Source organism: Balaenoptera musculus, chromosome 6, assembly GCF_009873245.2.
Source record: "Balaenoptera musculus isolate JJ_BM4_2016_0621 chromosome 6, mBalMus1.pri.v3, whole genome shotgun sequence".
In the NCBI taxonomy this organism is placed as follows: domain Eukaryota; kingdom Metazoa; phylum Chordata; class Mammalia; order Artiodactyla; family Balaenopteridae; genus Balaenoptera; species Balaenoptera musculus.
This window is the reverse complement of record NC_045790.1, coordinates 105,946,752-105,969,406: the sequence shown is the minus strand read 5'-3', so window position 1 is coordinate 105,969,406 and position 22,655 is coordinate 105,946,752. Positions and strand designations below refer to the sequence as shown.

The window sequence follows — 22,655 nt, the reverse complement described above, 5'->3', positions numbered from 1 at the left end:
AGTGTATACATGTCAATCCCAATCTCCCAATTCATCACACCACCACCCCCACCTTGCCACTTTCCCCCCTTGGTGTCCATACGTTTGTTCTCTACATCTGTGTCTCTACTTCTGCCCTGCAAACTGGTTCATCTGTACCATTTTTCTAGGTTCCACACATATGCGTTAACATACGATATTTGTTTTTCTCTTTCTGACTTACTTCACTCTGTATGACAGTCTCTAGATCCTCCACGTCTCTACAAATGATCCAATTTTGTTCCTTTTTTTTTTTTTTTTTTAATTTTTATTTATTATTTATTTATTATGTTTATTTTTGGCTGTGTTGGGTCTTCGTTTCTGTGTGAGGGCTTTCTCCAGTTGTGGCGAGTGGGGGCCACTCTTCATCGCGGTGCGTGGGCCTGTCACTATCGCGGCCTCTCTTGTTGCGGAGCAGAGGCTCCAGACGCTCAGGCTCAGTAGTTGTGGCTCACAGGCCCAGTTGCTCCGCGGCATGTGGGATCTTCCCAGACCAGGGCTCGAACCCGTGTCCCCTGCATTGGCAGGCAGATTCTCAACCACTGCGCCACCAGGGAAGCCCAATTTTGTTCCTTTTTATGGCTGAGTAATATTCCATTGTATATTTACCACATCTTCTTTATCCATTCATCGAGACAGTAAACACTTGATAAATAGTTATAAATGCTATGAAGACAATAAAGCACAGAAAAGGACAGAGAGGAGGGAGGAAAGGGCTCTTTTAAATATGGAGGCGAATACGGGAACCAGGATGGTGGAGTAGAAGGACATGCTCTCACTCCCTCTTGTGAGAACACCAGAATCACAAGTAGCTGCTGAACAATCATTGACAGGAAGACACTGGAACTCACCAAAAAAGATACCCCACATCCAAAGACAAAGGAGAAGCCACAATGAGACGGTAGGAGGGGCGCAATCACAATAAAATCAAATCCCATAACTGCTGGGTGGGTGACTCACAGACTGGAGAACACTTATACCACAGAAGTCCACCCACTGGAGTGAAGGTTCTGAGCCCCACGTCAGGCTTTCCAACCTGGGGGTCAGGCAACGAGAGGAGGAATTCCTAGAGAATCAGACTTTGAAGCCTAGTGGGATTTGATTGCAGGACTTCGACAGGACTGGGGGAAACAGAGACTCCACTCTTGCAGGGCACACACAAAGTAGTGTGCACATCGGACCCAGGGGAAGGAGCAGTGACCCCAGGGGAGACTGAACCAGGCCTACCTGCTACTGTTGGAGGGTCTCCTGCAGAGGCGGGGGGTGGCTGTGGCTCACCGTGGGGACAAGAACACTGGCAGCAGAAGTTCTGGGAAGTACTCCTTGGCATGAGCCCTCCCAGAGTCCACCATTAGCCCCACCAAAGAGCCGGGTAGGCTCCAGTGTTGGGTTGCCTCAGGCCAAACAACTAACAGGGAGGGAACCCAGCCCCACCCATCAGCAGTCAAGCAGATTAAAGTTTTACTGAGCTCTGCCCACCAGAGCAACAGTCAGCTCTACCCACCACCAGTCCCTCCCATCAGGAAACCTGCAGAAGCCTCTTAGATAGCCTCATCCACCAGAGGGCAGATAGCAGAAACAAGAAGAACTACAGTCCTGCAGCCTGTGGAACAAAAACCACATTCACAGAAAGACAAGATGAAAAGGCAGAGGGCTATGTACCAGATGAAGGAACAAGATAAAACACCAGAAAAACAACTAAATGAAGTGGATAGGCAACCTTCCAGAAAAAGAATTCAGAATAATGCTAGTGAAGATGATCCAGGACCTCAGAAAAACAGTGGAGGCAAAGATCTAGAAGATGCAAGAAATGTTTAACAAAGATCTAGAAGAATTAAAGAACAAATAGAGATAAGCAATACAATAACTGAAATGAAAACTACACTAGAAGGAATCAATAGCAGAATAACTGAGGCAGAAGAACGGATAAGTGACCTGGAAGACAGAATGGTGGAATTCACTGCTGCAGAACAGACTAAAGAAAAAAGAATGAAAAGAAATGAAGACAGCCTAAGAGACCTCTGGGACAACATTAAACGCAAACACATTCGCATTATAGGGGTCCCAGAAGGAGAAGAGAGAGAGAAGGAACCAGAGAAAATATTTGAAGAGATTATAGTCGAAAACTTCCCTAACATGGGAAAGGAAATAACCACCCAAGTCCAGGAAGTGCAGCGAGTCCGTACAGGGTAAACCCAAGGAGAAACACACCGAGACACACAGTAATCAAATTGGCAAAAATTAAAGACAAAGAAAAATTATTGAAACCAGCAAGGGAAAAACGACAAATAACATACAAGGGAACTCCCATAAGGTTAACAGCTGATTTCTCAGCAGAAACTCTACAAGCCAGAAGGGAGTGACATGATATACTTAAAGTGATGAAAGGGAAGAACCTACAACTGAGATTACCCGGCAAGGATCTCATTCAGATTCGATGGAGAAATCAAAAGCTTTACAGGGCTTCCCTGGTGGCGCAGTGGTTGAGAATCTGCCTGCCAATGCAGGGGACACGGGTTCGAGCCCTGGTCTGGGAGGATCCCACATGCTGCGGAGCAGTTGGGCCCATGAGCCACAACTACTGAGCCTGTGCGTCTGGAGCTGTTCTCCGCAACGAGAGGCCGCGACAGTGAGAGGCCTGCGCACCGCGATGAAGAGTGGCCCCCGCTTGCTGCAACTGGAGAAAACCCTCGCACAGAAACGAGGACCCAACACAGCAAAAAATTAATTAATTAATTAATTAATTTTAAAAAGAAAGCTTTACAGACAAGCAAAAGCTAAGAGAATTCAGCACCACCAAACCAGCTCTACAACAAATGCTAAAGGAACTTCTCTAAGGGGGAAACACAAGAGAAGAAAAGGACCTACAAAAACAAACCCAAAACAATTAAGAAAATGGTCATAGGAACATACATATCAATAATTACCTGAAACATGAATGGATTAAATGCTCCAACCAAAAGACACAGGCTTGCTGAATGGATACAAAAACAAGACCCATCTATATGCTGTCTACAGGAGACCCACTTCAGACCTAGGGACACATACAGACTGAAAGTGAGGGGATGGAAAAAGATATTCCATGCAAATGGAAATCAAAAGAAAGCTGGAGTAGCAATACTCATATCAGACAAAATAGATTTTAAAATAAAGAATGTTACAAGAGACAAGGAAGGACACTACCTAATGATCAAGGAATCAATCCAAGAAGAAGATATAACAATTATAAATATATATGCACCCAACATAGGAGCACCTCAATACATAAGGCAACTGCTAACAGCTGTAAAAGAGGAAATCGACAGTAACACAATAATAGTGGGGGACTTTAACACCTCACTAACACCAATGGACAGATCATCCAAAATGAAAATAAATAAGGAAACAGAAGCTTTAAATGACACAACAGACCAGATTTAATTGCTATTTATAGGACATTCCATCCTAAAACAGCAGATTACACTTTCTTCTTAAGTGCACACAGAACATTCTCCAGGATAGATCACATCTTGGGTCACAAATCAAGCCTCAGTAAATTTAAGAAAATTAAAATCATATCAAGCATCTTTTCTGACCACAACGCTATGAGATTAAAAATGAATTACAGGGGAAAAAACGTAAAAAACACAAACACATGGAGGCTAAACAATACGTTACTAAATAACCAAGAGATCACTGAAGAAATCAAAGAGGAAATCAAAAAATACCTAGAGACAAATGACAATGAAAACACGACAATCCAAAAGCTATGGGATGCAGCAAAAGCAGTTCTAAGAGGGAAGTTTATAGCTATACAAGCCTACCTCAGGAAACAAGAAAAATCTCAAATAAACAATCTAACCTTACACCTAAAGGAACTAGAGAAAGAAGAACAAACAAAACCCAAAGTTAGCAGAAGGAAAGAAATCATCAAGATCAGAGCAGAAATAAATGAAATAGAAACAAAGAAAACAGTAGCAAAGATCAATAAAACTAAAAGCTGGTTCTTTGAGAAGATAAACAAAATTGATAAACCATTAGCAAGACTCATCAAGAAAAAGAGGGAGAGGACTCAAATCAATAAAATTAGAAATGAAAAAGGAGAATTTACAACAGGCACTGCAGAAATATAAAGCATCCTAAAAGACTACTACCAGCAACTCTATGCCAATAAAATGGACAACCTGGAAGAAATGGACAAATTCTTAGGAAGGCATAACCTTCCAGGACTGAACCAGGAAGAAACAGAAAATATAAACAGACCAATCACAAGTAATGAAATTGAAACTGTGATTAAAAATCTTCCAACAAACAAAAGTCCAGGATCAGATGGCTTCACAGGTGAATTCTATCAAACATTTAGAGAAGAGCTAACACCCATCCTTCTCAAACTCTTCGAAAAAATTGCAGAGGAAAGAACACTCCCAAACTCATTCTATGAGGCCACCATCACCCTGATACCAGAACCAGACAAAGATACTACAAAACAAGAAAATTACAGACCAATATCACTGATGAATATAGATGCAAAAATCCTCAACAAAATACTAGCAAACAGAATCCAACAACACATTAAAAGGATCATACACCATGATCAAGTGGGATTTATCCCAGGGATGCAAGGATTCTTCAGTATACGCAAATCAATCAATGTGATACACCATATTAACAAATTGAAGAATAAAAACCATATGATCATCACAATAGATGCAGAAAAAGCTTTTGACAAAATTCAACACCCATTTATGATAAAAACTCTCCAGGAAGTGGGCATAGAGGGAACCTACCTCAACATAATAAAGGCCATATACGACAAACCCACAGCAAACATCATTTTCAATGGTGAAAAACTGAAAGCATTTCCTCTAAGATCAGGAACAAGACAAGGATGTCCACTCTCACCACTATTATTCAACATAGTTTTGGAAGTTCTAGCCACGGCAATCAGAGAAGAAAAAGAAATAAAAGGAATACAAATTGGAAAAGAAGAAGTAAAACTGTCACTGTTTGCAGATGACATGATACTATACATAGAGAATCCTAAAGATGCCACCAGAAAACTACTAGAGCTAATCAATGAATTTGGTAAAGTTGCAGGATACAAAATTAATGCACAGAAATCTCTTGCATTCCTATACACTAATGATGAAAAATCTGAAAGAGAAATTAAGGAAACACTCCCATTTACCACTGCAACAAAAAGAATAAAATACCTAGGAATAAACCTACCTAGGGAGACAAAAGACCTGTATGCAGAAAACTATAAGACACTGATGAAAGAAATTAAAGATGATACCAACAGATGGAGAGATATACCATGCTCTTGGATTGGAAGAATCAATATTGTGAAAATGACTATACTGCCCAAAGCAATCTACAGATTCAATGCAATCCCTATCAAATTACCAATGGCATTTTTTACGGAACTAGAACAAAAAATCTTAAAATTTGTATGGAGGCACAAAAGACCCCGAATAGCCAAAGCAATCTTGAGGGAAAAAAGTGGAGCTGGAGGAATCAGACTCCCTGACTTCAGACTATACTACAAAGCTACAGTAATCAAGACAATATGGTACTGGCACAAAAACAGAAACATAGATCAATGAACAAGATAGAAAGCCCAGAGGTAAACCCATGCACCTATGGTCAACTAATCTATGACAAAGGAGGCAAGGATATACAATGGAGAAAAGACCATCTCTCCTACAAGTGGTGCTGGGAAAACTGGACAGCTACATGTAAAAGAATGAAATAAGAACACTCCCTAACACCATACAGAAAAATAAACTCCAAATGGATTAGAGACCTAAATGTAAGACCGGACACTATAAAACTCTTAGAGGAAAACATAGGAAGAACACTCTTTGACATAAATCACAGAAAGATCTTTTTTGATCCACCTCCTAGAGTAATGGAAATAAGAACAATAATAAACAAATGGGACCTAATGAAACTTCAAAGCTTTTGCACAGCAAAGGAGACCATGAACGAGATGAAAAGACAACCCTCAGAATGGGAGAAAATATTTGCAAACGAATCAACGGACAAAGGATTAATCTCCAAGATATATAAACAGCTCATGCAGCTCAATTTAAAAAAAAACAAACAGCCCAATCCAAAACTGGGCAGAAGACCTAAATAGACATTTCTCCAAAGAAGACATACAGATGGCCAAGAAGCACATGAAAAGCTGCTCAACATCACTAATTATTAGAGAAATGCAAATCAAAACTATAGTGAGGTATTACCTCACACCAGTTAGAATGGGCTTCATCAGAAAATCTACAAACAACAAATGCTGGAGAGGGTGTGGAGAAAAGGGAACCCTCTTGCACTGTTGGTGGGAATGTAAATTGATACAAGCACTGTGGAGAACAGTATGGAGGTTCCTTAAAAAACTAAAAATAGAATTACCATATGATCCAGCAATCCCACTACTGGGCATATACCTAGAGAAAACCACAATTCAAAAAGACACATGCACCCCAATGTTCATTGCAGCAGTATTTACAATAGCCAGGTCATGGAAGCAACCTAAATGCCCATCGACAGACAAATGGATAAAGAAGATGTGGTACATATATACAATGGAATATTACTCAGCCATAAAAAGAAACGAAATTGGGTCACTTGTTGAGACGTGGATGGATCTAGAGACTGTCATACAGAGTGAAGTAAGTCAGAAAGAGAAAAACAAATATCGTATATTAACGCATGTATGTGGAACCTAGAAAAATGGTACAGATGAACTGGTTTGCAGGGCAGAAATAGAGACACAGATGTAGAGAACAAGCGTATGGACACCAAGGGGGGAAAGCCGCGGTTGTGGGGGGGTGCTGTGATGAATTGGGTGATTGGGATTGACCTGTATACACTGATGTGTATAAAATTGATGACTAATAAGAACCTGCTGTATAAAAAAATTAAATTAAAAAATTAAATATATATATATATATGGCGGCGAGGGAGGGTGTCACTGAGATTTGAGCAAAAGGTCTGAATAACGAGACGGGGACAGCAATGCGGTTGTTTGGGGAAGGAATATTCCAGACAGAAGAAATAGCAAAGAGAAACACCCTCAGGCAGAAAAAAGCTTGGTTTGTTCAGAGAACAGCACAAAGGCCGCTGTAGCTGCCACTCAGTGGGCTGGGGGAGAGCGGTGGATGATAGAAGGTCATTGGGGAAGCAGTTGGAGGTTTTAAGCAGAGGAGTGACGTGAGAAGTTTTGTAGTAAAAGGATTACTCTGGCTGTATGTGGAGACTATTCTGTAAAGGAGGCAAGTACAGAAGCAGGAAGACCTTTTAGGAGGCTCAGATATTACCGTGCGTACTCCATTTAAGGATATAAAAGACAAAATTGAACATTTCAGCAGAGATTTGGAAATTATAATAGAAGACAGTAGTTTGAAAAGGAATCTAATTAGGGTTTCCCTGGTGGCGCAGTGGTTAAGAATCCACCTGCCAATGTAGGGGACACGGGTTCGATCCCTGATCCGGGAAGATCCCACATGCCGAGGAGCAACTAAGCCCATGCACCACAGCTACTGAGCCTGCGCTCTAGAGCCCACAAGCCACAACTACTGAAGCCCATGTGCCACAGCTGCTGAGCCCACGTGCCACAACTGCTGAGCCCACGTGCCACAACTGCTGAATCCTGCGTGCCTAGAGCCCATGCTCTGCAACAAGAGAAGCCACCACAATGAGAAGCCCGCACACTGCAACGAAGAGTAGCCCCCGCTTGCCGCAACTAGAGAAAGCCTGCATGCAGCAGCGAAGACCCAATGCAGCCAAAAATAAATAAAATAAATAAATTTAAAAAAAAAAAAGAAAAGGAATCAAATTAGAATTCCAAAACTGAAAAATGCAGTAGCTGAAAGTAAAAATGCAGATTACAAAAGGGCATGAGGAAACTTTTTTGGGGTAATGGATATTTTCACTATTTTTATTTTGGTGATGGTTTCAGCATAATTCATCAGTTGCATACTTTAAATATGTGCAGTTTATTATTCGCCAATTATACTTCAGTAAAGCTGTTTAAAAAACAGTGAATGAGCTTAACAGCAGATTAGAATTAAAGAGAGAAGTAGTGAAATGGAAGAAAGGGCAGAATAAAATGCAGAAAAGAGATGATAATAAGACATACAGGGTACTGTGAGATGTTTTATCATGTGTCAGTAGAAGCCCAGAGGAAATGAAAAAATAAGACAGAAGCAATCATTAAAGAGATAATGGCTGAGAATTTTTCAAAATGATGAAAGCTCTCAAGTCACGGGTACAGGTACAAGAATCCTTATAAATCCAAACAGGATAAATTTTAAAATCCATACCCAGACACAGCATTGTAGTAGCACTAAAGAAAACCAATAAAACACAAAGAATTAGGCACTAACAGACTTGCACTAAAGGAAGTACTAAAGAGCATCTTTCAGGTGAAGGAAAATTCTAGATGGAAGTACGGAAGATGTAGAGGGAAGAATGGAGGGCAGTGATTATTGCAAGTATGTGCACAAGAAGAAACAGAAAATCTGCCCCACAGCATGTGATTCACGGTCCAGTCAGGAGAGAGGAACTACCCCAGTTATTTGAATGAGAATTTGTGTTCTAATGTAAAGTTTTTATTCCAGCACTGAAACAGTTAAAAGATACCATGAAGGTAGCAACTGCAGGACACAGCTTCCAACCCTAGGACTAAGGGAACAAAGTGAAGATGTTGGAATTATTTAGGAATTAAGAAGAGGAGCCCCACAGATTTGAAACTCAGACCTGTGAGGAGGGGGCTCTGTACAGTTGGTGCTGGTGTGTTTGTTGGGGGATAGGGCAGTGAAAGAATTCAGCCGCAAGTGTCGGGAAGACTGCAGAGTAGATGCAGCTGCTGCTTTGGGAAGAAATTGCAGCTGCCAGGGCCAAGCATCATTGCTCACAGAAACTGGAAGCTGACGGAAAGGAGCAAGTCTTTCTCCCTCCTCCTGCCTTCCAGTCTCCCTGGAGCTCCCCCTGTTGGCAGAGATGAGTATGTATATGAATATGGAGCCCGACCGGGAGAAATAGGGTTTGCAGATCACCAGGCACAGCATCACAAAGCAGAATATGAAAGGGTGGGTGTGGGCTGAGGCAAGAACTTAAAAACCAGCACACACAGGCTATTTAGAAGTGTGGTTAATTTTCAAACGTTTGAGCGAATTTTCTCAATATCTTGGATTTCTAGTTTAATACCATTATGGTCAGATAATATTCTAAATGATTTCAGTTCTTTGATATTTATTTAGACTTGTTTTATGACTCAGCCTATAGTACAGGTTTGTTTAGACTTGTTTATAGACCCAGCCTATCTTGGTAAATATTTCAGTGCACTTGAAAAGAATATATATTCTGCTAGTAGGGAGAGCATTCTATAAATGCTAATTAGATCAAGTTCGTTAATATATTGTTCAAATCTTCTGTAGGTCTTCTATTTTTTTTTTTTTTTTCTTTTTTGGTATATTTGTTCCATCACTTACTGAGAGGGGTGCTAGATCTTCAGCTATGATCATGGATTTGTCTCTTTCTCCCTTTAGTTCTGTCAGTCTTTGCTTCTGGTATTTTGAAGCACTATTTTTAGGTGCACACTTTTTGTTTGTTTGTTTGTTTGGATCCATAGTTTTCAAAACAGCCCTCTGGGGAAATCATTCCCAGGTGCAGAGGGCTGTGCTCGTGGGTAGCCTGCTGGCTTCTGCAGTGAACCTAAGCTATGCTGGTCAGTCTCAAATCCTGGATCGTGTGTGGCTCTGTGGCAATAGCTGAGACTCTAGAACCACGTAGACTCAGTTCTGGGTGTCACCCTGGCCCCTCGCTAGCTGATTCTTGAGGGAATCCAGTTTCCTTTTCTCAAACTGAAGATGATAACCCTTGACCTCAAGAGGATTACCCTGGGGATCAAGCATGACCATGGATGAAAAGTACCAAGTACAGTTCCTGGCATGCTTCCTGCCTTCTCGCTCACAGCCTGCCTCCTGTCCTCTTAAGACATCAGCAGTCATAGCGTCTCTTCTAAACTTCCCCAGAAAAGGCTCCTGTGGAGGCACGACATTCCTGTCACCCGCCCCACCTGGGCTTGCAGGGCCAGGGTTTCATAACTCCACTCAGCCTGAAATCTCTTGCTCCTTCTCCTGTACCAACAGAGCTTCTCCCGATGAAGGGGATTGTCTGGGGTAGTGCAAGGTCCCACTGTCAGCCTCTTGAGTTCCTGCACCAATTTTCCTTGTCTACTAGAGGTGGACTCACGGAAGGTCAATTCTGACCGCTCCCCAGTAGGAGCCAGAATGGCACTGGCCATGAGTCTGACGTCTCCATCCATTAACCCACCTGGACTGGTGTAAGTGGAAAAGGAGATATCGTAGGAGGAGTTGAGTAGTTCACTGAACCAGAAAGACTTGTCCGACTGCAACCTGGGGCCTCAGATCTCTTCTCTGCCTGCGTCATGCTGTCTCTTGCCCTGTCAGTCACCCAACTCATCTTGGCTTTTCTCGATGATGTAGACTGTGTCCTAGAGGTTGGGAGGACATCACATCAGCAGCTCCAAGCTGGTATCATTCCAACTTAGCAACCCCAGGGGAAAGAGGGCATCTCCCTCTCAGCTTCACCATATAAAAAAGGATTCTGATATAAAAAGGGATTTGATTGGTTCATCTTGGGTGACAGAGCCATCCTTTGGGCAAATCACGTTGGCCAAGGGGATGAGTTACTGTGATTGGCCAGGCCCGAATCACATGCTTATTCTCGTAGCCACAGAATGGGGACATCATTATTGGTAGCCCTACCAGAAGCATGTAGAATTTTGGGGTGGAAGTGGGGAATAGCAGTGATGAGGCTCTTACATCCCCGCCAAAAGGGGTGATTCTGGGTAGACATAAACAGCAGACGTCCCTGACCAGTGTGCAGGCACCTGAGAAGTCATATTATTCATCTGGGGGTTGATCAGCAAGCCCGGCGTCAGCCTCAGGGAAGAGGACTGACGTGTTTGTCAGGAGGCAGTCCCTGTGCTCTGGTGGGGGGATGCAGTGGGGCAGCCCTGCTTGTGGTAGAAAAGACTGGGCGGTAGAGTGTAGCAGCCAAAGGCTTGGCTCAGCTCAGACTCTGGCTTAAAACGTGGCCATGCCACTTACTAGCTCTAGGACCTCAGGCAATTATTTAACCTCTCAGAGCCTCAGTTTTCTCTCCTGTAATATGGATGATTTTGATGAATTTGTGACATTTCCTGTATTAAAATTCAGTAATTGCTTATTATCATTTCTGTAACCAGATTGCTCCAGTCTGCTACTCCATTCACATCAGCCTGAGTCTTCTTGTTCTGTGTTGATTTCATTAGACCACCTCTTTGAGTCTAGGTCCCCTAGCCTTTGGCCTGAGTACTAGCTGGTGTGTTTATGGGACGACCGACCTTCCACTGTGTGCCTGTTCCCAGAGGTTGGTAGGTTGTCCACAGGAATAGTTCTCAGAGGCAAACAGAAGGCAGTGCAGCGAAAGAGTAGCCTGGGAACCTTGGGAAGCAGGAAACACGTTCGTCTGGCCCTGCAAGACGGCCCTCCCTCTGTGGGCGTCATGTGAAGTGTGCAGCTAAAAAAAGGTGAACTGAGGTTCTGGACTCAATCTCCTACCCATTTTCTGGATTGTAGGAAGAATGGAGCCAAAGAGAAATTGTGAGTGTGGCAATGGCTCAAGCCCTGGAGGAGGTGCGGAAGCAAAGGGAAGAGTTCCAGCAACAGGTAGGCCCCCTGTGATGCCTCCACCTCAGTCCCAGGCAGGCCCAACCTACCTCCCGGTCTGTCCAGGGCAGAGGGTGGACACAGGTCTCAGGAGTGTCGTCAGCTGTTTGATTTCCCTGACGTCTCTAGGAAGGTGGGAGAAAGATGTTAGAAAGAAACCTTCACCCCATAGGATGGCCTTTTAAAATTTCGATAGTTAATGTGATAAACATCACCTGGGGAAAAGTCCATAACCAGGTACTACTGGGCTCTAATTCTGTGAGGTGGGCCACCACCGGCTGCAGGCCCCAGAGACCACGTACAGTTGAGCTCTCAGCAGCAAGGGTGGGAAAAGCCTTCCTCTGAGGACAGACCCAAGAGTCAGGCCCCAGATCTAGGTAACTGGCTCTAGGTCTTTGTTCGGTCCTTAACAGATCTGTCTGAGGTGCCTCTGAAAAGACCCTATGATAATCACACCTTCAAGAATATGATAATGAGGTCATGTGTATCAAATGCTGGGCACGTCACAGGCCCTCAGGATGTGGAAGTTACGGTTTTGACAGCTTGTAGGAAGGCTGGGCAGAATGGCCATGTCTCTGGTAGGCCCGCTACAGGCCAGAGGGGCAGTGAGGGTGATTGCCCCTGTGCAGGGCCCCTGCCGAGGAGAACTGATCCCTATAAACATGTTGTGCATGTTTATAGGAGCAGAGGTTAGCTTGGGGAATGTTCTAGGCTGTGGCCTTCAGGGAGGGATTCATGGAGGACCCTGGGTAGTGGAAAAGTGGAGACTCCTTTAGGGAAGATGGGATTATTGCTACCAACCTTCTCTCGCGTTGGTTTTTCTCTCCGAGGCTGCTAACCTGATCGCCATAGAAGGTGAGAAGGAGCAGAGTCTGCAGGAAAAAACTGAAGTGATTCTCCAGAAAGAGCAGGAGATTCTCCAGCTGAAGAAAGGTGAGGAGTGTGCCGAGGCTGGGCCTCTTCACCTGTTCTCGCCCGGACCCCTGCCCGGAGGTGGCCCAGTCATGGCGCTCACCCCCCTCTGCCCGGCCTAGGTCACGACTCTGCCCTGCTGCAGATGCGCCAGCTGCAGAGTGAGCTGGAGGCCCTGAGGGGCCTGAGGGCCGAGGAGTCGGAGGCGGCCGCCGCGCGGGAGGACCTGCTGAGGCTGCGGGGCCAGGAGCAGGGCGCCGTGCTCTCGGTCAGCGAGCCTCACGTAAGTCCCGCCTGAGCCGCCGCCTGGGGCTGGTGGAGGCGGCGCTGGGCAGCCACCTCCCTGTGCCTCCGCTTCCTCTTCAACGGGGGGGGGGGCGCCTCACCGCGAGGGGTTGTGCGTGTTGAGGAGCCCATCTGATGTGACGACACCTGTCAGCGTTCAGGTGCTGAAGCCCTTCCTTCCCAGCAGGCTCCTTGCATGGAAAGTTAATTGTCCCCCCAGCAGGCTCTGTGACGGGGTCACCATAGTTTAAGTCTGGTTCCTGGCCAGCTGCCTGGTGGAGCACATCAGTCGTCACCTTTGGAACGAGTCTGGCCCCCTTCCCTAGGGATCTGTGGCTTCGCTTGACCATGTCCTGTGCTGCCACCACCCTGTAGGTGACCTCGAGGGCCGGGCAGGACCCCACGTACCAGCTTCCAGCTGCAGAGGGGATACCAAATGGTGAGATGGGGACCGCCATGGATCTAGGGCAGCTACAGAAGGAAAAGCAGGACTTGGAGCAGCAACTTCTAGAGAAAAATAAGGTGAGGATGCTCTTTACCTCAGCTATTTATGTCCCTTTCCCTGTCCTTGTGCCTAAAACCATCCAGTCCGTTCTTCAGGAGTCGTGCTGATGCCCCTGGGCCCCTCTTGGGGGAGGTGTTTCCTCTTCCACCACAAGGGCTTCTTCCTGGTTCTCCTCTTCTGCTTACCTCCTGCACGGCCCTCTTCCTTCCACACTCACGCAGTCTCCTCCCCGACCCCCCACCGGAGATGGTATCCGGAGTATTAGAGCTGGAACAGTGGCAGGTCTCAGTGTCCCCAGCCCCCTCTGCCATCGCCAGCTAGGTCCTATGACCAGTCACCTTACCTCTGCACTTTTTTCTACAGCTGTGAAATGAGAGCGGTGATACCTGCCTTTCAGTGGTTTTGTGGGGGGGAGGTTGGGGGATGAAATGAAACTGTTTGTTAGCTTCCTGTAAATTTTCTGGTATTTGATAGAGGCTTAATAAATGTCATGATTCCACCAACCCCGCCTGGCCTCTGCACCTGTAAATGCAGGGTCTCGTTTGAGCCTCGTTTTTAAAATGTACTGTGAAGTTAAATGTGCTGGCTAGTCAGTGCTCTGGCCTGAAATTCCGCCCCCAAATTGTGTGATTGCTCTTTAACAAAGGAGAAAGGTGGTCATTCCTTCTCTCCCCTCACCCCCGCCCGTCTCCCCCTTTCACTCACACACACACCCACACACACACACACACACACACACACACACACACACACACGGGCTCTTAATCTCTTATCATGAAATATAAAATATAGAAGAGTGCACACTGTGTGTCCCTGGGTCCAGCCCTTGGACAGCTTCTCCAAATCACACTCACATCCTTGGCGATCTCCCCCATCCTGTGTGCTGCTGGCACCACATCCATACCTCAAATCCAGACGGCTCCTGTGAACTCTAGACTCCTGTATCTACCCTATTTCTCTATGTCAGTGTCTGAAAGGCCCCTGAAATTTAAAACATCCAGAACCAGACTTCAGACTGACCACACTCTCTAGCATCTACTGCCATCTTTCCTCTCTCAGTAAATGGCAAAAACCTTGGAGTCATCCTTGGCCCCTTTGTTTCTTTCACAACCAACATCCAAATCATTAGGGAATCCACTTGGCTCTCCCTTCAAACTGTACGTGGAATGAGCTGCCTCTCATCCCTGCCACTGCTACCACCGGAGACCAGGTGACCATCCTATCTTCCCTAGAGGATGGTGTTGGGCTTCTAATTGGTTTCCCTGTCACTTGTCTGTTCCGGCCCTCTGATGACTCTCTGTCCCCGTAAAAGCCAAAGTCCTTGCAGTGGCCCACAAAGCCTATGTGGTCTGGCTCCTTACTGCCCCCTTCCCCGCACCCTCTGCTCTCCCCCAGCATTCCCTCTCAGCCACAGTGGCCTTGCCTTTCTGTGAATATCAAGCATCCTCCCGCCTCAGGGCCTTTGCACTTGCTGAGCCTTCTGTCTGGAAGATCCTTCTGCCAATTACCCTCACTTCCTTTATGGTGTCATTTTGTCAGTGAGGCCTTCCTGCTACCCTGCCAGCCCTCACCAACAGAACTCCCGGTCCCCTCACCTTGCTCTTTTTTCTCCAGGCCTCTTAATACCTTCTGATACACTGTATATTTGCTTATTGACACTGTTCACTCCTGAGGGCAGACATTTTTTCTTTTTTTTTTTTCCCTGCTGTTTCTGCAGCCCCTAGGCTGGTGTAGAGACTCAGTATTCATTGGATAAATTAATGAATGAGTCAAAACCTAGAAAATCAAGTAACATAAACTAGCAAATGTACTTTTGGGGGAATGCCCAGCCTCACGGTCAAGCAGAGAATACAAATTGGAACGAAACATTACCATTTTGTCAGTGGGGTGTTGCAGGCAGTGTGACAGGAGCTGGAGGCGCTTTCCCAGCCCTCTCGTCCCCAGGGGGCCGTGGCCATACCGCTCTTGAGACAACAAAGCTTATTACAGCTTTGTTTGAAAATGGAAGCTCAGGGAGTTCCCTGGCGGTCCAGTGTTTAGGACTTGGCGCTTGCTCTGCCATGGCCTCGGGTTCAATCCCTGGTCGGGGAACTCAGATCCCGCAAGCCATGCAGTGTGGCCAAAAAAAAGGCAACTCAGCTACACAAGAAGACATGGGGCATCCCCTAGAGTTACTGTCACATTAGAAGTTGTAATTAGCAAAACTATAAAGCTGTGGAAACTCTGATAAATGAAAACTACTATTCAGAATTCTAGCTGCTCAGTGCAAGAATGGTGGCGTGGACTAGAGGTCCACAGTAGAAACTCATTTGATAAGTTGTGAGATTTCGGAGACATTTTTATTGAAAATGTTTTCCCTGTAATGTTGATTACACATTAAATTTTTTCATTGGGAAAACAGTTCAGCCTTTCTGGTGGTTAATGGAATGTGTAATAAATTATATTTAAGGCCCATAATACTAATTAAGCTCACTAAAAATAAATAAGGAAAATAAAGAAATAAAAGACATAAAACCCATTGTTGGTGGGTTGTGCCGAAAAAACACGATCTTTAATACTGTTCAAAATAAGCGTTAAAAATTATTATGGTATTTCAGGAGATCAATGGTGATGATGAGAATCCTAAATTTTGGCCCAAGTATCCTGCTTGGGGATGATGGCACATAAACATCATTCTGAAGGGCAGAATATACTGTGCAGAGGCATTTCTGGCTACGCCGCCTGTGGAGGCGAGCGCCAGAAGCAGTCCTAAGGCCCCAGGCGGGGAGGGGTGGGACAGCACTGCGGCAGCGGTGGGGCTTGGAGAGCAGGGCTGTGCACAGCAGCACGTGAGGGAGAGGCCGAGGCGGCAGGTGTGGCAGCTCAAGCTCCTCAGGAGATGAAGCAGGGGCTTCTGGCAGGTGTATGGGGACCCAAGGGGTTGTCTGTCTGCTCTGTGGTCCTTTGCACTCTAAAGATGCTGAAACGTGCATTTAATGAATGGCCTTTTGTGGGGGTGGGGCTTTGCCTCAGACCATAAAGCAGATGCAGCAGAGGATGCTGGAACTCAAGAAGACTCTGCAGAAGGAACTGGTGAGTGTCCCCCTTGTCCCCACTGCCCATGCCCTCCTGCCTCTGTGCTCCTCCTGCCTGATGACACTCCCCTCCCCCCAGGGGACTGCAAGAGGTCTCTGGGAAGTCAGGCTGGTGGGACAGTGGCCCTGCCACCTTGAACGTCCTTCTGGAAAGTGGCTCTGTGACCCCCGGCACGAGCCCTCTTTCTCTGAGCCTGTGTGTTGTCTGAGAGGTCAGTGAGGTGACGGTGTGGCTGTGTGTGAATGGTAGAGGCCAGGCCCAGACGTGGGAGAGCGGCGCCTCTGCCCTGGCTGGGTGCTCACTGCCCCAGGAGACGAGTCCTGACACGGGTAAAGGAAATGCCTGAACTTCCCCACATACCTCTCTCCCTCCTCTCAGCCAGCACCCTACCTTCTTCAGGTGCTGGTGCTTCCTTCCCAGATGGGGCCCTTTTCGCCCTACTCTGTGCAGGGTGTGGCAGAGAACTGCAGGTGATCACAGCCAGGGCCAAGTGAATCTCCCCTGTGATTTTCAAACCTGTCTTGAAGGGTTCGATGTAATATCTTTCCATCGGTTTTTCAGAAAATCAGACCCGATAACGAGCTTTTTGAAGTCCGGGAGAAGCCTGGGCCTGAAATGCCGAACATGGCCCCTTCTGTCACGAATAACGCTGACCTGACTGATGCCCGCGAGATCAACTTCGAGTACCTCAAACATGTGGTTTTAAAATTCATGTCCTGTCGCGAATCTGAGGTAAAGGGCTTTTGAGTTGCCCTTTGGGTACTGAGTTCCACCCCAGGGCCTGGTTCATTTGTCCGAGCCCAGCCTGGCTTCCCACCAAATCCATTTCTTTCTTTCTGTCCCCCATGCCGCTTTGACCACCACCGTGAGCACTCAGTCATTTCTCCAGCGGGCACTGACCTGCCGGTTGAGCAGCAGGCAGGGGGCGCCGAGTAGGGAACCGGCTCCTGGGAGGAGATGTGGGTCGGATGCTGAGGCCAGAGTCCAGGGAACTGAATCCGCCCAGCAGTCCTGCCTCCTGCCGAAGAGCGGGTAGCTGCGGTGGTCGTCCTGGTGGTCTCGCCAGTCCCCGAAGTAAAAGGTGGGGGAGGAAAAGAACCAGCAGACCTCAGAATGCCCACCTCCACCCTCTACGTGGTCCTTGCTGACCAAGCCCGGAGCGCACAGGAGGAGCAGGACCAGGAGATGCTGCCATTTAGCCCCCTGACCGCCTGCTAACTGACCGAGGCCCATGGCAGCAAACCTTGCTTTGTTTCAGGCTTTTCATCTTATAAAAGCTGTGTCAGTGTTGCTGAACTTTTCACAAGAGGAGGAGAACATGCTCAAAGAAACCCTGGAGTATAAGGTAGCGTTTCCTGGTCTGCTGTCCACCTTCCAAAAAATGTAGTCAGTCATCCCAACCCTGGCGTATGAGACCAGCCCACAGCTGCATCATTAGCTTGGAAGGTGCTTTTGGTTGATGAACTGGACTCGGGTAGTATTTACCAAGGACATGCTTTGTGCCCACAGGTCTCTGCTGTACTTGACTAACAGGGCCTTGTGTTCTTCTCCAGAGCACTTTCATTGGTATCACCTCATCAACAGCCCCAGGTCTGGCCAGCACCCAGACTTTTTTCAAAAATGAAAAATATTCAAAAAGTACCTGCATAAATGCTATAATAGAAAACATTTTAAGGAAACATTACCTAAATTCCACTCCCTTGTTCTTGTCACCTCAGGTTTTTCTCCTGTCTCCCTCCCATCTTTAGGATGGGCCTTTCAGCCCTGCACACTGGTTACCAGAAGCATCGTCTTCACTGCTCTGCTCACAGCCAGAGTCTGGGTGTGTGGAGGGCGGGGGCGGCGGCCCACAGATGGGGAGGGGCTCTTTCAGCTGCTTCGCACCTAGTCCTGATTCTCATCTCAGGAGCCTTTTCTGTTTCAAACCCAGATGTCGTGGTTTGGGTCCAAGCCAGCTCCCAAGGGCAGCATCCGGCCGTCCATCTCCAACCCTCGGATACCGTGGTCTTAGGTGGCACCACCCAAGGATGAACCTCCAAGGGCTGACACTTTTTCTGTGAAAAGAACACTGACACACCAGTCTGGGTGGGTTTTTAATCACTGTAACTGCAGTATTTTGTACAAGCATCTGAACATTGTTTACAAGACTTAAGGCCCACTCCTGCAGACTGATAAGAACCTCAGGAGGTAGCTGATCCTGTTGTTCTGGTCACCAGAGGGTCCTGGCACTACCCACATTTCCACAGTGCTGCTAAAATCCCAGCTCTGGCCAGCACCCATCTGCCCCTGAATGCTCTCTCAAGGTGAGCACTTAAAGCTGAAGCCCTCAGCATGTGTCAGAGAGGAGGCGGCTGATCCATCGTGTGGTGATGACACTGGACGTAGACAGCCCTTCAAAGTGGTGCCCAGCAGGCCAGACCCACCTACTTCTGCCACGAAGAGCCAACTCACTGAGGCCGGCCTTTAAAAACTCCCTTTCCCTTTCAGTATGTTTGGGTTCAGATGAGTTAGAAGCTTTTTAACCCTTCCTCCCAAGGAAACATTATTTCATGTTGTTCCTTAGACCACCGAGAACTTTAGATGTGTCCGTCTTTAAGGTACTCTGGGGCCAGTGTGGATTAATGAATATGCACCTTTCTGACAGTATCTCATTTTACTGAAGAAAACTAGCAAATGTATAAAAAGATCCTTAGTACCAAATACACTCAATTGCCTTTTTAATGAATGTACTTGTCTTGGATAGGTTGCTGGTAAACCATTTTAAACTATTTTTTATAGCTAAAGTTCCTTGCTATTATAAACATGTCTTCTGTATTATAAAATCCATTTAACTGGTGTTCTAAAGGAAAATCAGAGCATCAAGAGGAAATTATTTCTAAGATTGGGAGCCCTGTCCCTTTGTAATGTCACTAGCATTCTTTGGCATCTGCTTCCCTCTGAAGCAGTGGTGGTGTTTCATTTGTTTAGCTCTTAATTCTGTGTTGTAACACTGAGCAGTCCTTAAGACTGCTAAGGACAGTCTGCTGTATTCAAAGGAAGCAGCAGCTGTCCCTCTCCCCAGGCTTGACCAAAACGTTGGAGGGTGGAGTGCCTTGTAAGTGGAGCCGTCTCTCCCTGTCACCCTACCCCCAAATATTTAAGATGACACTACATTCATGTAGGGCTGCTAGGCAGCCCCTAGCTGGCTGCAGTACTTGATAGCATGCAAATGGCTCTGGAACTGATAAAAACTTGTATTTGTTATCATTATAAAGAAAAGGGAAAGTGCTTGCCCTGGATAAGGCACACTATCAAATCTAAAAGGAAACCATATATTGAGTTATAGTTTGATGAAAGTTTTATTGGTTAAATAAAAAAACTGAATAACTGGAGCTCCTAAATTTATCATTAGTTATCCAATGATGTAAAGTTATGTTTCTCAACTATGTTTAGGGTTAAAATACATAAAGTATCTCTCACAGGAAAACAAGGATTTGCAGTTAACATAAGACAGTTCTGTGGACCTAGAAGTACCAAGCAAGGGCAGCATCACCCTCGTCCCAACTTGGGCTCTCTGCCATCCAAGTGACCCATTCTCCGGTTACCTACCTCCTCCTGTGGCTCCCCCTGCAGATGCCTGACCTGTGTTTAGAATGCTGTTTTCCATTTATCTGGTGGGGACACAAAACAGGAGTCCCTTCTGTTCCATAATTTTGATGAATAGGAGGTAGCTCTTCCAGCTCTTCCGGGAAAGAATCCCTAAGATTGGGTAGTTCAGGGCTTGCTAGAGGTGACTACCACACAGCCGTGGGAGCCCCGCCCGACTCCCCCCTGGCTTCTCCAGCCCTTGAGCTGGTCTCACCCACCACCCACGTCCGCCGGCAATTTTAGGCGGCGTTGTGGGGCCCCTCACTAAGTCTGTACTTGCACAGGGAGGATTCATTCTGATCAGGCTTTCCTCCTGCACGTTGAATTTCCTTCAGCTTTAAGAGGAAGAGTGGAGTAAATGTTCTAAGTGATTTGATGCACTTTTACTTGTATAAAACGTTCTGTGATAGAGACAGTATATATAGTCCTTTATATAAGCATTGGATCTTGATCTCACCCTCCATGTTGTACATAGGGAGATTGTATTATCTAAAACTGCTGTAGAAAATTCACTTGTGGTGCAATACACTTTTTGATTAAAGCTCTTCAATCCAGAGGCAGTGGATTTACTTGATATACTGTGTATTTCTTTAACTTGTTAAATTTAGTACATTGTGTCTCACATTTAAAACTCCAAGGCCAAGTTCAAGGCCTGTAGAACACTAGTCTTTCAGGAAGCACCTCCCCAGATTAGGTTTGGGTGAATAAACATTACATGTAATTTAATGAAGCCAGCAGCCCAGTCCCACCTCCCAGGAAGGGTGGGGTTCTGCAGAGGAGTTGGGAGGATTGTCACTTTGGTCAACCTCCGTCTCCAAGGCCCACATGACTGGGAAGAGCTTCAGGGACATGAATGGGGTCCCTACCTTTAACAGAATGCAAACTGCAGTTACATGTGCTAAAAAGGAAAGAAAAGCATCTCTGCTCTTCAGAGAGGCCCATTGTTAGTGGTTACAGGGAACAAAATGTTCCTTTTATATCTGTAGGCTGATTGCTACCTGTTTCTGGCTCTTAATCCTTTAAAGAAAACAACATCACGGTGTTCCTGCCGAACAGCCGAACCCAGCGTCAGGAGGTGGTGACTGGGCCCATCTGAGCCCGCTCCCAAAAGACTCCAAGTGCAGTCACACAAACGGAAGACTTTTAAAGCTTAGGTCAATTATTGAATGTTTGGCACTTTATTAAATAAGCTCCAAAACTACACACAAATCAAAGGAGTAAAAACAATAAATAATAGTTATTCAGCAAAACATCTCTCTGTAGCAGCCAGCAGCACTGCAGCCCAGGCCTGAGGTACTGCTGTGGCAGGAGGGCTGGAATGCCACGCCTGCTCCCATGGCTCGGCGGGGACACACGTCTACCCCCTCCATGCCCAGTTTCCAGAACAGGCGACCTCTCATTCATTACCATCCATTACCCATTTCTTTTATATACACGAAACACACTGCAGAGTATGTACTAATAAGCCAAGAGCTTTATTGATGCAGCAGGCACTTTACAATGAACCCAAGAGAGCCCGCCTTCTTTGGGAGGTCGGGATGTCTGTACAAACCCTTGGGGGTTTTCCACTTCAACAAAAACCAAGCTCTCCCTTTTTTGCCACACCCCTTGAATCTGCACCTGCCCAAGTCATCCCTCCCCGCTTTTACAGGCAGTGCACACAGGTACACCTGACCAATGCGGGCCAGCCACTGTGGCAGACAGTCACAATGTCAGTTCTGCATTACTTGTGGACAAAGGCATAGACTATCAGATCCTGCAAAGGATTTAGGAAACAGTAAGACGATTTCTCCCTCCACCTTGAAAATAAAATACACTTTAGCGGATGCGTATCCTGAAATAGTTTACTTGGGAGTTCCGAGGAAGATGGTCCATTGTCAATCCCTTCTTCAACAGCCTGTGCATCCAAAATTCTTCTCAAGGTAACATGAGTCTTTTTTTTTTTTTAAACAGTCTTTCTTGCTGTAAGAACTCTTATAATGGAGCCTAGTCCTCCTACTGCTAATGCCTGTAGGGGTAGGAAAAGAAAAGGTGTCAGTTGAGACTTGGTTGGACAAGGGGAGCCTAGCTTGCCAGGGGAGATGGGACCATGTGCTCCTGACCGTGTCATAGACCTTCTGAAAAAGGATTCCCACGAGAGCACAGTTAAGAGGTGCCAACAGGGTCCACATTTGAGGGATGGAGCCCTGTCCTGGAACAAAGGGTTCCCAAGAGCTACTAGCTCTTGAGGCAGGAGAACTGGGCTTGAGAACATTGTTACCAAGCACATACAGAGACCCCCAGTTTCCCTTTGACAAGCCCATCATGTCCCAGCCTACAGGCACAGCCGTAGGCACTTAAACAAACACTAGCCCATTAGAGCTGAAATGTCAACGGCGCTGAGCACCCAGTTGCCTTAAAGGGACCAGAGAGCCTGGCCTCCATACCACTCAGTTCCCCTGAGCCCCACCCACTAAGCCTAGGAGCTCACCTTCTAGGTCGGCAGAGCACACCCACCGACAGGACCAAAGGCC

The 22,655-nt window shown here is 46.2% G+C and overlaps 1 protein-coding gene across 6 annotated transcripts in view; it reads left to right on the top strand.

The window, feature by feature from the left end:
* GOLGA1 (golgin A1) overlaps positions 1–20,716 on the top strand; it is a 54,607-nt gene extending 33,891 nt beyond the window's left edge. For 5 of the 6 annotated variants that reach the window (XM_036856113.1, XM_036856110.1, XM_036856112.1 and 2 more), the window contains 8 exons: positions 11,649–11,738; positions 12,569–12,671; positions 12,773–12,933; positions 13,311–13,457; positions 16,453–16,512; positions 17,077–17,247; positions 17,774–17,860; positions 18,446–20,716. In XM_036856113.1, coding sequence (XP_036712008.1) covers positions 11,649–11,738; positions 12,569–12,671; positions 12,773–12,933; positions 13,311–13,457; positions 16,453–16,512; positions 17,077–17,247; positions 17,774–17,860; positions 18,446–18,526 — 900 coding nt within the window. In that variant the 3' untranslated portion in view covers positions 18,527–20,716. Of the gene's footprint in view, positions 1–11,648; positions 11,739–12,568; positions 12,672–12,772; positions 12,934–13,310; positions 13,458–13,803; positions 14,002–16,452; positions 16,513–17,076; positions 17,248–17,773; positions 17,861–18,445 lie in introns of those variants that run through there. The other variant, XM_036856114.1, reaches the window with a different exon arrangement.
* Positions 20,717–22,655: the final 1,939 nt, after the last annotated feature.